Genomic DNA, 14,092 nt, shown 5'->3' with positions numbered 1-14,092 from the left:
TTTCGCTCTCCTCGGCCTTTCGTGAGCGTCGTCAGTGCTAAACGGGTGGGACAGCTGAAGTGGAGTGAAACGAGTCATCCGTCACCGCCAACCGTGTTGTGTGATGGGATGACGGAATGTCTCTTTCACCTATTGCTGAAACCGGGGATATTCCAGACATTCCACAAATGTAGATACGTATGTGATAAACATGCATTAATCACGTTTGCCTGTATGGAATGTAAAAATGTAAATGGATGGTAAGAACTCAGAATTCCTATAGCGTAATGTTAGACATTCCTACGTGGGACATAACGATGTGATTATTTGGAGGACATCACAGCCCCGTGGAGCGTGTGCGGTGCTAGTGACTCGTCTTGTACCCTATAGCCCCCTGACTCATCCTTTTGCCCTCTACACATAAACTTGTCTTTTTCCCCTTCCTCACCTTACACTGAACTTGGGCGGCGGCGGTGGCGCGATCTACGGTTGGCACACACGCACACCACTCTCGCCACGAAACTGGATTAGTCCTAAAACAAGCGCGCGGGAAAGCGGGCGAGAACTGCCTTACTGACCCGCCGTAGCGTTTAAGACTCCTGCCACGGCTGCCCGTCCGCCTCTCTAAGCTCTTTAAGGGATTGCTAGACTGACGGAGCGCTCGCCTCGTAATTTGATCACAGGATTGCTGCTAAGCGATAAATTGGGCTACTGTAGTCTTTCTGACTGTTGCATCTGGTGCAGAGAGACTGAGAGAGAGTGAGTTCTGGTTAGTTATTTAGTTAGTCAGTCAGTATGGGGTCTGGGAGTTTGTTGTTGTCATCTGTGGTTCTACGAGACAAGGACACAGTTCATCTGGGGCGGCAGGTAGCTTAGTGGTTAGACTGTTGGGCCAGTAACTGAAAGGTTGCTGGATTGAATCCCTGAGCTGACAAGGTAAAAATATGTAGTTCTGCCCCTGAACAAGGCAGTCACTGTTCCTAGGCCGTCATTGTAAATAAGAATTTGTTCTTAACTGACTTGCCTAGTTAAATAAAAATAGGCTTTGAGCGTACACCTGGCAACCTAGGGTGCCTTCTCCTCCACCTTTATCATAGGATAGTTTAAAACAGAGATGGCCAACCTAGCACTGGATTATTTGAAATACTCTTATGGTCTTTCAGATTTGGCCTTTAAAAAGGATCAGGTCTGATCTTTCTGAAAGCCTGAGACAACAGTGCCAGTGAGTGCTCTCTAAGAGTGTGAGAACAGGATGAACCATTCATCCACATGGTTGTATTCTCTCCACCCACCATGTCTGTATTCCTGGCAACCTATCGCCTCTCTGGCTAAAACCAACTTCACGGTTGCCAGATTGGCCTGTGGAGAGTTGAAGCAAGAATTAGTGAATGGTTTCTGCCATTGACTTGAATTGTGTTTTGGTCTCGGAGGGGTGGATGTCCACTTGTTTTTTTCCCCCTTGGCTTTGGCAGGGGTCTCGCCAATCTGGCAACCCTGGTGTTCACAGGAGAGGCGTCTGTTTTCTCACTGGTGATTCTCTATTAGAGCTGAGAGCCAGGACACGTGTGGACGCAATGTGTGGGGCCCTCGTAGAACAAGATGCACACACATTCTCACTCAACATTATACCCATTGACACGCAAACCTATCTTTTCATTTCATTTATTACTTTCATTAAAAAGCCAACCAACAACGTAATCCTTTCAAGTGGCTGGGTAGGCTTTTGCTTTAGTTTTAATATGCACTCTTCCTGGGTTTGACTGGTGGAGTGGGCTGAGTAGAACCATCCACGCGAGCGCGGGGCCAAATTAGACGGTAACGTTTCTGTTCTGTTTTGCGGCTGCGATTCAGTGTGTTTTCGATTTCATTAATCCCAAACTGTTTTGAATTTGATTCTTTTCAGAGCCCTGGGTTCAAGCGTTATGGCTTTAATACATTTCATCAAGCGGCGTTCGTCAGTACAGAGCTGGCATCAAAGACCCAGGGCAGGAAATTAGGCTAATAACAATGCCTTACAGAAGATTTCCTTTCTGGTTAACTGGTTAACTGGTGTGTGTGTGTGTGTGTGTGTGTGTGTGTGTGTGTGTGTGTGTGTGTGTGTGTGTGTGTGTGTGTGTGCATGCGTACGTGTGCCCGCGCGTCTGTTGTCTGCACTTTTGCTTCTGCCTTTCATTTCATTTCTCCTCGTATATCCCACCCTAAAGGATTTGTCTATTCAACAACTTCTCCCATAGGGCTTTACACATTAGGTAAACATCATAATATTGTATAACCGAGCATTCTAATCACACAGCATGCTAAACAGGTGTGTAAATGGTACCCGTGTTGTTTATTTCCCATGTCATAAAGCCGTTTAATCGGTACAACGTCACCAATGGAAGCTATGAGTAAGAGCTGTAAAAGAGGAGGCTATAATGGAGGGTTTGGGTGGGCATTAGTTGGCAGTACATTTCTGAGGGTTGGCACCTGGCGGGTAGAAGCGGGTCATAAACGTGATTGATCGCTCACTGAAATGACCTCAGCTGAAGGGGAGTTGGCTCACTGGGCGAGGGCTAATAAGGTTTCCTTTCCTTTTCTCCCGAAAGAATAGAATAGGTGTAAGCTGTGTGACAATTACCACACGGGCAAATGAACCACACTTGGGTGGAATTTTGATGGTCTCGCTTTCACCGCTCTCTCTGGCCGCAGCTGTCCTACCGAAGGGACCTGTTGATTGGTTATTGAAACACTGTTCACTTTTCACCTTCCTGGTGCATTGTAAACATTTTAAGTTCAGGCTATGACTAACTAACTGACGAAACCTATTTTCTCTCTCTTCCTTTTTTCCCTCTGTTTTCATCCTTCCTTTCCTCTGATGCTGGGGGCCTTTATGTAACAGGTAAGCAACATTTCATTTTTATCTACTCTCTTCTAACCGCATCCATTTCCTCCTGAATATGAAATCTGATGATGATGGAAGCTACTCTATAAGCATTTCATTCACAAACCGCAGACAGTTGCAGTTGTTAATGGTGTGTGTGTGTGTGTGTGTGTGTGTGTGTGCGTGTGTGTGTGTGTGTATCCTCTCCCGTGAATACCCTTGATAATACCATGCCTTTGATTCGATGTGAGAATTCTTATGACAGCTTTGGGTCAGCACTGCCATCCACAGAGGGGGGGGGATCTCTCTGCAGTGGCTCACACACACATCCGTCTGCCAGGATGGGGGTACCGAAAGTACACTGGTTCGAATCCCTGAACCGACTAGGTGAAAAATCTGTTGACGTGCCCTTGAGCAAGGTACTTAACCCTAATTGCTCCTGTTAGTCGCTCTGGATAAGAGCGTCTATTAAATGACAAAAATGTATTGTGTGTGTGTGTGTGTGTGTGTGTGTGTGTGTGTGTGTGTGTGTGTGTGTGTGTGTGTGTGTGTGTGTGTGTGTGTGTGTGTGTGTGTGTGTGTGTGTGTGTGTGTGTGTGTGCGTGTGTGCATCCAGGGTTGTGGTCTCACCTCCCAGCAGGGTTGTGGTCTAACCTCCCAGCAGGGCTGTGGTCTAACCTCCCAGCAGGGCTGTGGTCTAACCTCCCAGCAGGGTTGTGGTCTCACCTCCCAGCAGGGTTGTGGTCTCACCTCCCAGCAGGGTTGTGGTCTCACCTCCCAGCAGGGTTGTGGTCTAACCTCCCAGCAGGGCTGTGGTCTAACCTCCCAGCAGGGTTGTGGTCTAACCTCCCAGTAGGGTTATGGTCTAACCTCCCAGCAGGGTTGTGGTCTAACCTCCCAGTAGGGTTATGGTCTAACCTCCCAGTAGGGTTATGGTCTAACCTCCCAGTAGGGTTGTGGTCTAACCTCCCAGTAGGGTTATGGTCTAACCTCCCAGTAGGGTTGTGGTCTAACCTCCCAGTAGGGTTATGGTCTCACCTCCCAGCAGGGTTGTGGTCTAACCTCCCAGCAGGGTTGTGGTCTAACCTCCCAGTAGGGTTGTGGTCTAACCTCCCAGCAGGGTTGTGGTCTAACCTCCCAGTAGGGTTATGGTCTAACCTCCCAGCAGGGTTGTGGTCTAACCTCCCAGTAGGGTTGTGGTCTAACCTCCCAGTAGGGTTATGGTCTAACCTCCCAGCAGGGCTGTGGTTTAACCTCCCAGCAGGGTTATGGTCTAACCTCCCAGCAGGGTTGTGGTCTAACCTCCCAGTAGGGTTGTGGTCTCACCTCCCAGCAGGGTTGTGGTCTCACCTCCCAGCAGGGTTGTGGTCTCACCTCCCAGCAGGGTTGTGGTCTAACCTCCCAGCAGGCCTGTGGTCTAACCTCCCAGCAGGGTTATGGTCTAACCTCCCAGTAGGGTTATGGTCTAACCTCCCAGCAGGGCTGTGGTCTAACCTCCCAGCAGGGTTATGGTCTAACCTCCCAGCAGGGTTGTGGTCTCACCTCCCAGTAGGGTTATGGTCTAACCTCCCAGCAGCAGGGTTTTGGTCTCACCTCCCAGCAGGGTTGTGGTCTCACCTCCCAGCAGGGTTGTGGTCTCACCTCCCAGCAGGGTTGTGGTCTCACCTCCCAGCAGGGTTGTGGTCTCACCTCCCAGCAGGGTTGTGGTCTCACCTCCCAGCAGGGTTGTGGTCTAACCTCCCAGCAGGGCTGTCGTCTCACCTCCCAGCAGGGCTGTGGTCTCACCTCCCAGCAGGGTTGTGGTCTAACCTCCCAGCAGGGCTGTGGTCTAACCTCCCAGCAGGGCTGTGGTCTAACCTCCCAGGAGGGTTGTGGTCTCACCTCCCAGCAGGGCTGTGGTCTAACCTCCCAGCAGGGCTGTGGTCTCACCTCACTCTGCTGATTTATTCTGATGCCTGGACTACCAGTACTGGTTCGAGGACAAACACACATCTACACACACATGGAGGCACACTCACATGCACACACATCAGTACACTGTTCTTCCAAACTACTTAGTAAATATGGGTTCTTATTTTATATTCTTGACAGTTCTGTTGTAAACAGCAGTGTGTGAATGCATGGTTTCTATAATTAGCTCAGTGTGTGTGAGTGTGTGTATTCCCTTGTGGTATTGCTATATGTGACGGGACCGTCTTTCTGAGGCAGAGAAATGAGACCATTTGAAGGATGCACCTGTTCTGGTAGAGAACGGGATGTTTACCTTCGTTAGGCTGCCACTCTAGCACCCTTTTTTTACAGTATTTTTTTATCCCTCATGCCTTCTCTCCTCCACTTTCTCTCGTCTCTCTCTACCTGTCTTTCTCTACCTCTCTCTCTCTACCTCTCTCTCTCTGTCTCTCTCTACCTCTCTCTCTGTCTCTCTCTCTACCTCTCTGTCTCTGTCTCTCTCTCTGTCTCTCTCTCTCTGTCTCTGTCTCTCTCTCTACCTCTCTCTCTCTCTACCTCTCTCTCTCTACCTCTCTCTCTCTCTACCTCTCTCTCTCTACCTCTCTCTCTCTCTGTCTCTCTCTACCTCTCTCTCTGTCTCACTCTCTCTACCTCTCTCTCTGTCTCTCTCTCTCTCTACCTCTCTCTCTCTCCCCCTCTCTGTCTCTCTCTCTCTCTCTCTACCTCTCTCTCTACCTCTCTCTCTCTGTCTGTCTCTCTCTCTCTCTCTCTCTCTACCTCTCTCTCTGTCTCTCTCTGTCTCTCTCTCTCGACCTCTCTCTCTCTGTCTCTCTCTCTCTCGGTCTCTCTCTCTCTACCTCTCTCTCTGTCTCTCTCTCTCTACCTCTCTCTCTCTGTCTCTCTCATACTCTCCCTACATTGTATATCACTTTTTTACCTCATACCCTCATTTTCAATCACATTTTTTTATGTGTCATTTTGTCTCCCGAAGACGGAACAGAACGACTGATTGTGACATTGGTTGAGGGTAATAGGCTTATAGCTACCCTAGCTTACGGCCTGTGGCTACTAGCTAGTTGGTTTATTTTGTGGCTAATATGTTCTTCATTAATATGAAAAACATGTTAACTTTCCATTATCCATTTAATTTCAATTACTGCGCTTTTGTAAGGATAGTGTTTGCATGTGGATATTAGAAGTGGTAATGCAGTCCACTTATCAGTTATTCCAGCTTCATTAACACCTCATTTGGAGCAGTCTCTCTCTCTCTGCAAGTAGACATTCAGTTGTTTATGTTTCCCACGTAAAACACTGTTTCACACACACACACACACACACAGCGGTGAGTCCTATGTCCCTTGCTTGGCGTCCTTGTCAGCTGTGGTTATTGAATGTGATGTGTTGTTTAGGTGCTGCTGGGAGTGTTGTCTGTGTTTATGCCGGCCGTGTATGTGTGGTTTGTTTGTGTGTGGCCTGTTTCTCTGTGGCCTCAGTTGATTTTCTAGGTCATCTCCCTCTAAGTTGCAAGTGAACAATCAAACGTCTATTTTTCTTCCTTATTATCTCAAAAGGTCAGTGCTCAAGTCGATGTTCTATTCGCTTGTTATCCTCCCAGCCCTATTCAAGTTATCCGAGACCACGGTTCCTCAAATGGTTCTATTTGGCCCACCAAGTTTTCTGAGCCCCCCCCCCCCCAAAAAAAAATCAAACGTTTTGATCGTATACAAATGTAAGCAACGTTTGAAATGATTATGTTTCAGTCTTCTTGAAGTCAATTTTCAGTCTACAAATGATTTGTAATTATGTTCTGGCCCGCCGACCGTCCGCTCCAGAGAAAAATTGCCTGCCACTCGATCTAGTTGAGGATCCCTGTCCTAGACTCACATTTTGATCACGATTTATATGAGTAGGGCAAAACATTTTTCCTGACCCAGGAGAACTTTGACCCGGGGTTTTCCTGCTCAGGCCGAGTGGTTTGGGGGAAAACTGCTGTTCTTACCTGTGAGGATGCGATACGGTCGTGTGTCTTGACAGTGAGCTATGTTCACTGTGACACCCGGAGACAGAGCCGTACTTCTCTCTGTCGCTAATGGACTGTCCTCTTTGTGCGGCTCGGGCCTGGTGGGGTCACTGTTAGTTAACTGTGTGTGCGTGCGCCTGCGCGTACCCGTGCGCGGTACTCTCCGTCTGTCCTGGGTCGTGAGGGAATAGATTGGTCGGGTTGGCTCAAGCTGTAGATTCACCGGTGCCACAGTGAAAATGTCAAGTCATTGTTACGATTAAAAAGGTTTGCCAAATACCCACACACTCTGCTTAAGAAAACAACCAGGAAAGTGTGCGCGTGTGTGTGTGTGTGTGTGTGCGTGCTTGTGTGTGTTTGTGTGCGTGCGTCTTCGAGAAGATGCCTTGCGCGTTTCAGTTGACCGAGTCGTCAGAGAAGTCCATGTTTGGATAAGGGTTTAATGTAAGCCAACACACTGGTTTAACTCCTAACAAACACCCCACCTTTTATCTTCCTACGCACACAATTGTAGACTACTTGAATAGTGAGGTAAATGTATAGTAGATATAGTCACACGGGTGTCATTATATCTCTATGGCTGTGCCGAGGGTGTTAGTTGTTACGTTGAAATAACACACTTTACAGTAGGCTTGATGTACTATTAGAATGTACTGGACTGTCATCCAGCTGACTTCAATGTTGAAATCACATAAAGACGTTTTTTATTTTTTATTTGTTTTCTCCTCTTATTTTCTCCTGAGACTTTTTCCAGAGCTTGGCTGTGACGTGTTGGTGCCAGGAAACGTGGAGAAATCATGGAATAGTGGAACATTCTGTTGTTACGGCGACATTTTCTTTCACGACGCACCTTTACGCTGTCAGTGGCACGCAGACGCGCACGCTCTGGCTTTTTCTGGACGACGGTTATCGCTCAGCCAAAATGACTGCGTTCATTTGCGATTGTCCTTTTTAGAAAAACACATGCATTTATGATATGGTTTCCCTAATTCACTTTCTGGGTGTCCTCTCAATTAGTTATTTTCTGCCAACGGGAAAGGATGTAAACACAACCTCTATACTGTTTAACTGTACAAAATAAATTATCGAAAGAAACGTGTCCAGGTTGTTGTCTAATGGTTAACCTGTTCTTTGAGGGGACTCAAGTCCTGCAACCTTGTGCTGTTGTGAATCTGTTACATCATGGGTTCTCTACACTTTGTTGTGTAAATATTGAATAAACACTGGTGTACCGAGAAGAAAAAAAAGAAAAAAAAAATGACTGCGTTCACCGTAATATCCGTTCAAATAGCTTTTTTTCCCCCAATTTTTTTTTAAACCTCCGTTCCTGACTGCATCTGCTGCAGGGAGTGGGTGTCGCCTGGACGAACGAAGACTTGTTTGCTACAACACCTTGCTTGTCTCAGCAAGGAACGAGAACGTTGTATCACGCCGTAGAGTCCATGTTTCAGCAGAAACGGACTCACCTGCACGAATGGCCGGCCGTCCTCGTCAGTTCAGCGTCCCCGTCTTCTTTTCCACACACACACACACACACACACACACACACACACACACACACACACACACACACACACACGAACACACACACAGGGGCGAAAATCTGATATCAACTTTGGGGGGGACAATTACATGAAATTTTCTCAAGAGCAATTCCTGAGGGGGACACCAAAAGTAGTGCTGTAACACAGCCTACATTGTAATATGGTAAATGTATATTGAGGAACCAAAGAAATAAGGTGTTTGCCGTACTCCTAACTACCGGTACCCAAAACTACACAACTACATTTTTGTCATTTAGCAGACGCTCTTATCCAGAGCGACTTACAGTAGTGAATGCATACATTTCATTTTTTTTTTTCTGTGCTGGCCCCCCGTGGGAACCGAACCCACAACCCTGGCGTTGCAAACACCATGCTCTACCAACTGAGCTACAGGGAAGGCTAACTACTCACAACACCAATACCATTGCCTTTAACAAATCTTAGTTCAGTCACCAGTTTAAGTTGAGAGTGGGGGTATCCATGGCATTTTCCAGTTATGTTCCTATTTTACAAGTAAAAAAAATTGAGAACCTTTCATAATGTTGCCAAACAAAGACTCAACAAACTTACCTGAGACTCCCTGTCTCTGCCAGTCTGTCCCTGCATATCTGTCCCCAACTCTGCTGTCTGTGTGCCATCTGTTGCCTGCTCTGCCTAATGACATCATTGTGAAACATTTCCATTAGAATTTCATTTCTTTCTTATGAACATTTTATCAACTAGTCTTTGAGATATTAGGCTACTAGGGTTCTTACTTTGCGTTTTGGTGTACTGAAAAATACTCTGATGTCCGTCTTTTATTTTTCTGCCATTTTTCTACCTGGCTGGCTGGCTACACACACAGTGTGTAGGTTATTTACAGTAGGAGATGGGCTTCTATCATCTTATCTTTTATCATTTTATTTGGGCTTCGATCTAAAAGGTAGCTAGCAAATGTGAAACGGATTAAAATGACAAGAGTTGACAGCTGTATGAGTTCACCATTTACACAACATATGCTGCAACCTTTTGCAATTTTAATAGTTTGTTTCATATTGGCTGGCTTCCAACAATAGCTGAATTTGCAAAGCTAGCAAACACCAATTCAGTTTCAGTGGTGTTTGCTATAATCTTTGCTACCCGGGTTAAATAAAATAAATAAATAAAAGTTCCCTTGCGACAATTTAGCTTTTGCAACGAGACCATTAAATATATTTAAGACAATGGTAGAAGAGAATGTAGTTCTGTTCAGTTTGGACTTCAGTTTATCGCTAACCTTATCACAGGGACTTTGAAGCACTAACATACATCATCTGCATGCTGATCTCGGAATAAATTGACAATAGCAAAGATTCCATCTTTGACGAGGCCACATAAATGGAATAGGTACTAGCTAGCTTAATAGTTAATATTTGCGCGCTAGCTCTGCATATTCAGCTAGTGTGTGTGCGCGATTGACTGGATTAACCTCACGTCAGTTACGTTCATTGAGTGCCTTTCAGACAGTAGATACGACCCCTCTGTTACCTTGCCAGTGGATCAAACCATTGTGAGGAAAAGGGTGGGGGAGGGTCGCAATCTTTTGAAACTTAAAAACGCGCTATTACGTGTCTATAATCAGCACAATTGCTTTCATTGCGTATTATTAATATTATTTAAATGACATAGTTATGTTTCAGTGATATATTGGGGGGACAAATCATATTTTTCCCAGGATGGGGGGGTCGTGTCCCCCCCGTACCCCCCGCGATTTCCGCCCCTGCACACACACACACACACACACACACACACACACACACACACACACACACACTCTCTCTCCATGACCCTCTGAGAGATTTGACGTGATCTGTTACTGGTCTGTTTCCTGAATGGATAGAAAGGGTGGACATCTAGGAAACACATGTCGAACCCAGGCAGCATCTACTCTATGTTCCATTACCCCTGTAGCCCTGTCCAGTGATGCCCCACCATTATACTCAAAGACATAGTGACATTCAAATGGGGGACACGTTACTGTGTTCAGTCAGACTGGACTACACGCTCAACTCCATCCTATTTTGCAATGCTTTGACCATAGAAATATACAGTTGCATGAAAAAGTAGTGAACCCTTTGGAAGTACCTGGGTTTCTGCAGTGATTGCTCACGAAATGCGGTCTGATCTTCACCTAAGTCACAATAATGGTCAAACACTTTTCTCCCAGCCTGCACTGTGAATGATTACTCAATGTCTTCAATAAAAATGTGAAAAGTGCAACTGTTTGTGTGTTATTAGTTTAGTCAGATTGTGTTTGTCTATTACTGTGATCTTAGATGAAGATCAGACCACATTTCACGAGCAATCAATGCAGAAACCCAGGTACTTCCAAAGGGTTCCCAAACTTTTTCGTGCAACTGTAATTGGACACGCATACATGGAGCACGATCCAAAAATAGACACTCCTAATCAGATATGAGGGAACGTTTCCACGATTTAGAGTTATGCTAATAGGATTATCATTCACATACGAACGGGGATTGGGGGTACTGCCTCCAAAAAGGATCCAATGATGTCATCGCCCCCCCCCCTCCAAATCTGCCTTCACTGTGTGTGTGTTTGTTGCCTTCTCCAATTCTCTCCCTTTGTCTTGTGATTAGAGAGTGTGTTTTAATGCGTTTAGGCTACTGCTCTGCTGTTGCTGTGATCCATTCACGTCAAACTTCAACTTCAGATGAATAAGCCATTTGCATAAGCTCTGTAGCCTGATATAGAATAAGATTGTTAGTAAATTAGGGCCTGTCTCTAATCGTGGTCTGTTCTCCTGCCGCTGGGCACAGGTCCGTAAGAATCAGAGGCCTGAGAAAGCATCTAGTGTCGCTGTGTGTTACGTGCTGTGGGTTACGTGCTGTGGGTTGCATGCTGTGTGTTACGTGCTGTGGGTTACGTGCTGTGCGTTACATGCTGTGTGTTACGTGCTGTGTGTTACGTGCTGTGGGTTGCATGCTGTGTGTTACGTGCTGTGGGTTACATGCTGTGGGTTGCATGCTGTGTGTTACGTGCTGTGTGTTACGTGCTGTGTGTTACATGCTGTGTGTTACGTGCTGTGTGTTACATGCTGTGTGTTACATGCTGTGTGTTACGTGCTGTGTGTTACGTGCTGTGGGTTACGTGCTGTGGGTTACGTGCTGTGGGTTGCATGCTGTGTGTTACGTGCTGTGTGTTACGTGCTGTGTGTTACGTGCTGTGTGTTACGTGCTGTGTGTTACATGCTGTGGGTGACATGCTGTGTGTTACGTGCTGTGGGTTACGTGCTGTGGGTTGCGTGCTGTGTGTTACGTGCTGTGTGTTGCGTGCTGTGTGTTACGTGCTGTGTGTTACGTGCTGTGTGTTACATGCTGTGTGTTACATGCTGTGTGTTACATGATGTGTGTTACATGCTGTGTGTTGCATGCTGTGTGTTACATGCTGTGTGCTGTGTGTTACATGCTGTGTGTGACATGCTGTGTGTTACATGCTGTGTGTGACATGCTGTGTGTGACATGCTGTGTGTTACGTGCTGTGTGTTACATGCTGTGCGTTACATGCTGTGTGTTACATGCTGTGTGTGACATGCTGTGTGTTACATGATGTGTGCTGTGTGTTACATGCTGTGTGTGACATGCTGTGTGTTACATGCTGTGTGTTACATGCTGTGTGTTACATGCTGTGTGTGACATGCTGTGTGTTACATGCTGTGTGTTACATGCTGTGTGTGACATGCTGTGTGTTACATGCTGTGTGTTACATGCTGTGTGTGACATGCTGTGTGTTACATGCTGTGCGTTACATGCTGTGTGTTACATGCTGTGCGTTACATGCTGTGTGCCACAGACAGCATCATGTTTGAGCCTGCTTTTAACTGTGTCAGTGTAATTTGGAATGCAAAGGGGACAGAGAAAGACTTAGAGAGAGAAGGAGAAGAGGAAGAGCGAGACAGGAAGATATGACGATGGAACATGAGCAGGGCATCCTTTCCTAGCAGAAATCGTTCTCAACACACGAGTAGGCAGTGGCCCAGTGCCCGACAGTCTCAAACACACACACACACACACACACACACACACACACACACACACACACACACACACACACACACACACACACACACCAACTTTTTGTGTGATAATGTGTATCTCAGCAGTTGGTCTTAGTCTACACAGTGTGTATGACTTTACGGAATACATTGCCTGTCTCTACAGTGGCTACAACTCTCCCTCTAGTCCTCTCATCCAACCCTACCAAACTGGAATGAGGGAGGGAGGAGGAAGGGAGAGTGAGAAAGGAAAGAGGCAGTGGAGACGAGAGAGGGAGAGAGCGGGAAGGAGAGGGAGAGAGCACGCCTAAGGCTGTCATCCAAACATGTCCGTCCTCCACTACCCCTAAGCCACACCTGCTACAGGGCTAATACTGGGGAGGGAGAGAGCGGGAGGGAGGGAGGGAGTTAGAGGAGGAGGAATAGAGAGAGGGCAGTCAGTGCAGTGCAGTCACAGGCAGAGCGGTCGCCGAAGCGCCTGGTCCTCTGTTGCTGTTCTCTCAGTTTTTTTTTCTCCTCCTTTTCCTCGTTCCCTTCTTCCCCCTCATTTCCACGAGGGAGCAAAGTGTTTGTCCATCTCCCATCCAGAGAAGATAATTAACTCAGGTTGGCTGAAGAGAAACATCCTGGATTCCCTTCGACGAATGCTCACTGCATCTGGGCAAATGGAACACTTCCAACGCCTGCATCAGAGTACAGGGAATTCCCGGTAAGAGACTGGGAATACAGGTATTCCTAATAGACCGGAGCAGGGATTACAGCCAGGGAACAGGTGGAATGTTAGGGAGAGAGCTGGACCTGGACTAACGCTCCCACTGTTGGATTGAGACTCAGCAGATCCCTCCTCTTAAAGAGAGGAGCGTCAGGATTCAGGAAGACCACACGGACACTTCCCAACACATTGACTGTGTCTTATTATCCCACTCTCTCATTCCAGCTGGTAAGACTGTTTGCTTACTGGGAGGACAGCGTCGGCTTAACTGCTTGAGTGTGGTCGGACAGTACTGTGTGTGTGCGTGTGCGTGCGTGCGTGCGTGCGTGCGTGTGTGTGTGCGTGCGTGCGTGTGTCTGTGTGTGTGTGTGTGTGTGTCTGAAACTATTCGGTACCCCAGAGGAAGATGCCTGCCATTCTGCTGGCCTCTAAGATGAAGTCGGGACTGCCCAAACCCAAGCCGGTGCACAGCGCTCTGCCCATTCCACAGGTGCCCTCGCGCCCCCTCACCCTGCCTCTACCTCTGCCCATGCCCCTCAAGCCCTCCTACAGACACATTCCCACATTGGGCCCCCAGAGGGGCTTGGGACACCAACAGGGGGTCTGGGGAGCCCCCAAAACCAAGAGTGCTCCAGTGACAGACGGTGGAATTGACACGCAGGTTAGAGAGAGGCCCACTGCTTCATCGTTCTCGTCTTCTGTCGCTCCATTTTCTCTCTATCTCTCTCCCTTTCTCCCTCTGTCTCCGTCACTCTGTCTTTTCCCTCTTTCTCTTTATCGGTCCATCGCCGTCTCTCGCTCTCACTCCCTTTATCCACACCTCTTTCTCTCACTCTCTCTATTCTACACAGGTGTGTGTGTGTGTTTGCTCTGCTGTTTTTACTGTATAATAGGACATATCTGTAGCTGGGTGGTTCTGCATTGATGTGTTACCCCTTCAGAGAAATGATGTGATTCCTTGAATGCATGCTCTTGAAGGGGAGGCTGCCTCCTT

The 14,092-nt window shown here is 47.2% G+C and overlaps 1 protein-coding gene across 4 annotated transcripts in view; it reads left to right on the top strand.

Moving 5' to 3' along the window:
• LOC106587075 (neuron navigator 2) overlaps positions 1–14,092 on the top strand; it is a 335,183-nt gene that overhangs the window by 195,590 nt on the left and 125,501 nt on the right. For 2 of the 4 annotated variants that reach the window (XM_082969354.1, XM_045708752.2), the window contains exon 1: positions 12,881–13,759. The exons of 1 other annotated variant lie outside the window; for it this stretch is intronic. In XM_082969354.1, coding sequence (XP_082825480.1) covers positions 13,505–13,759 — 255 coding nt within the window. In that variant the 5' untranslated portion in view covers positions 12,881–13,504. Of the gene's footprint in view, positions 1–12,880; positions 13,760–14,092 lie in introns of those variants that run through there. One more of the 4 variants, XM_082969355.1, reaches the window with a different exon arrangement.

Source organism: Salmo salar, chromosome 26 (genome assembly GCF_965601325.2).
Source record: "Salmo salar chromosome 26, fSalSal1, whole genome shotgun sequence".
In the NCBI taxonomy this organism is placed as follows: Eukaryota; Metazoa; Chordata; class Actinopteri; order Salmoniformes; family Salmonidae; genus Salmo; species Salmo salar.
The sequence above is the reverse complement of the archived record's forward strand: the minus strand, read 5'-3'. Positions and strand labels throughout refer to the sequence as shown.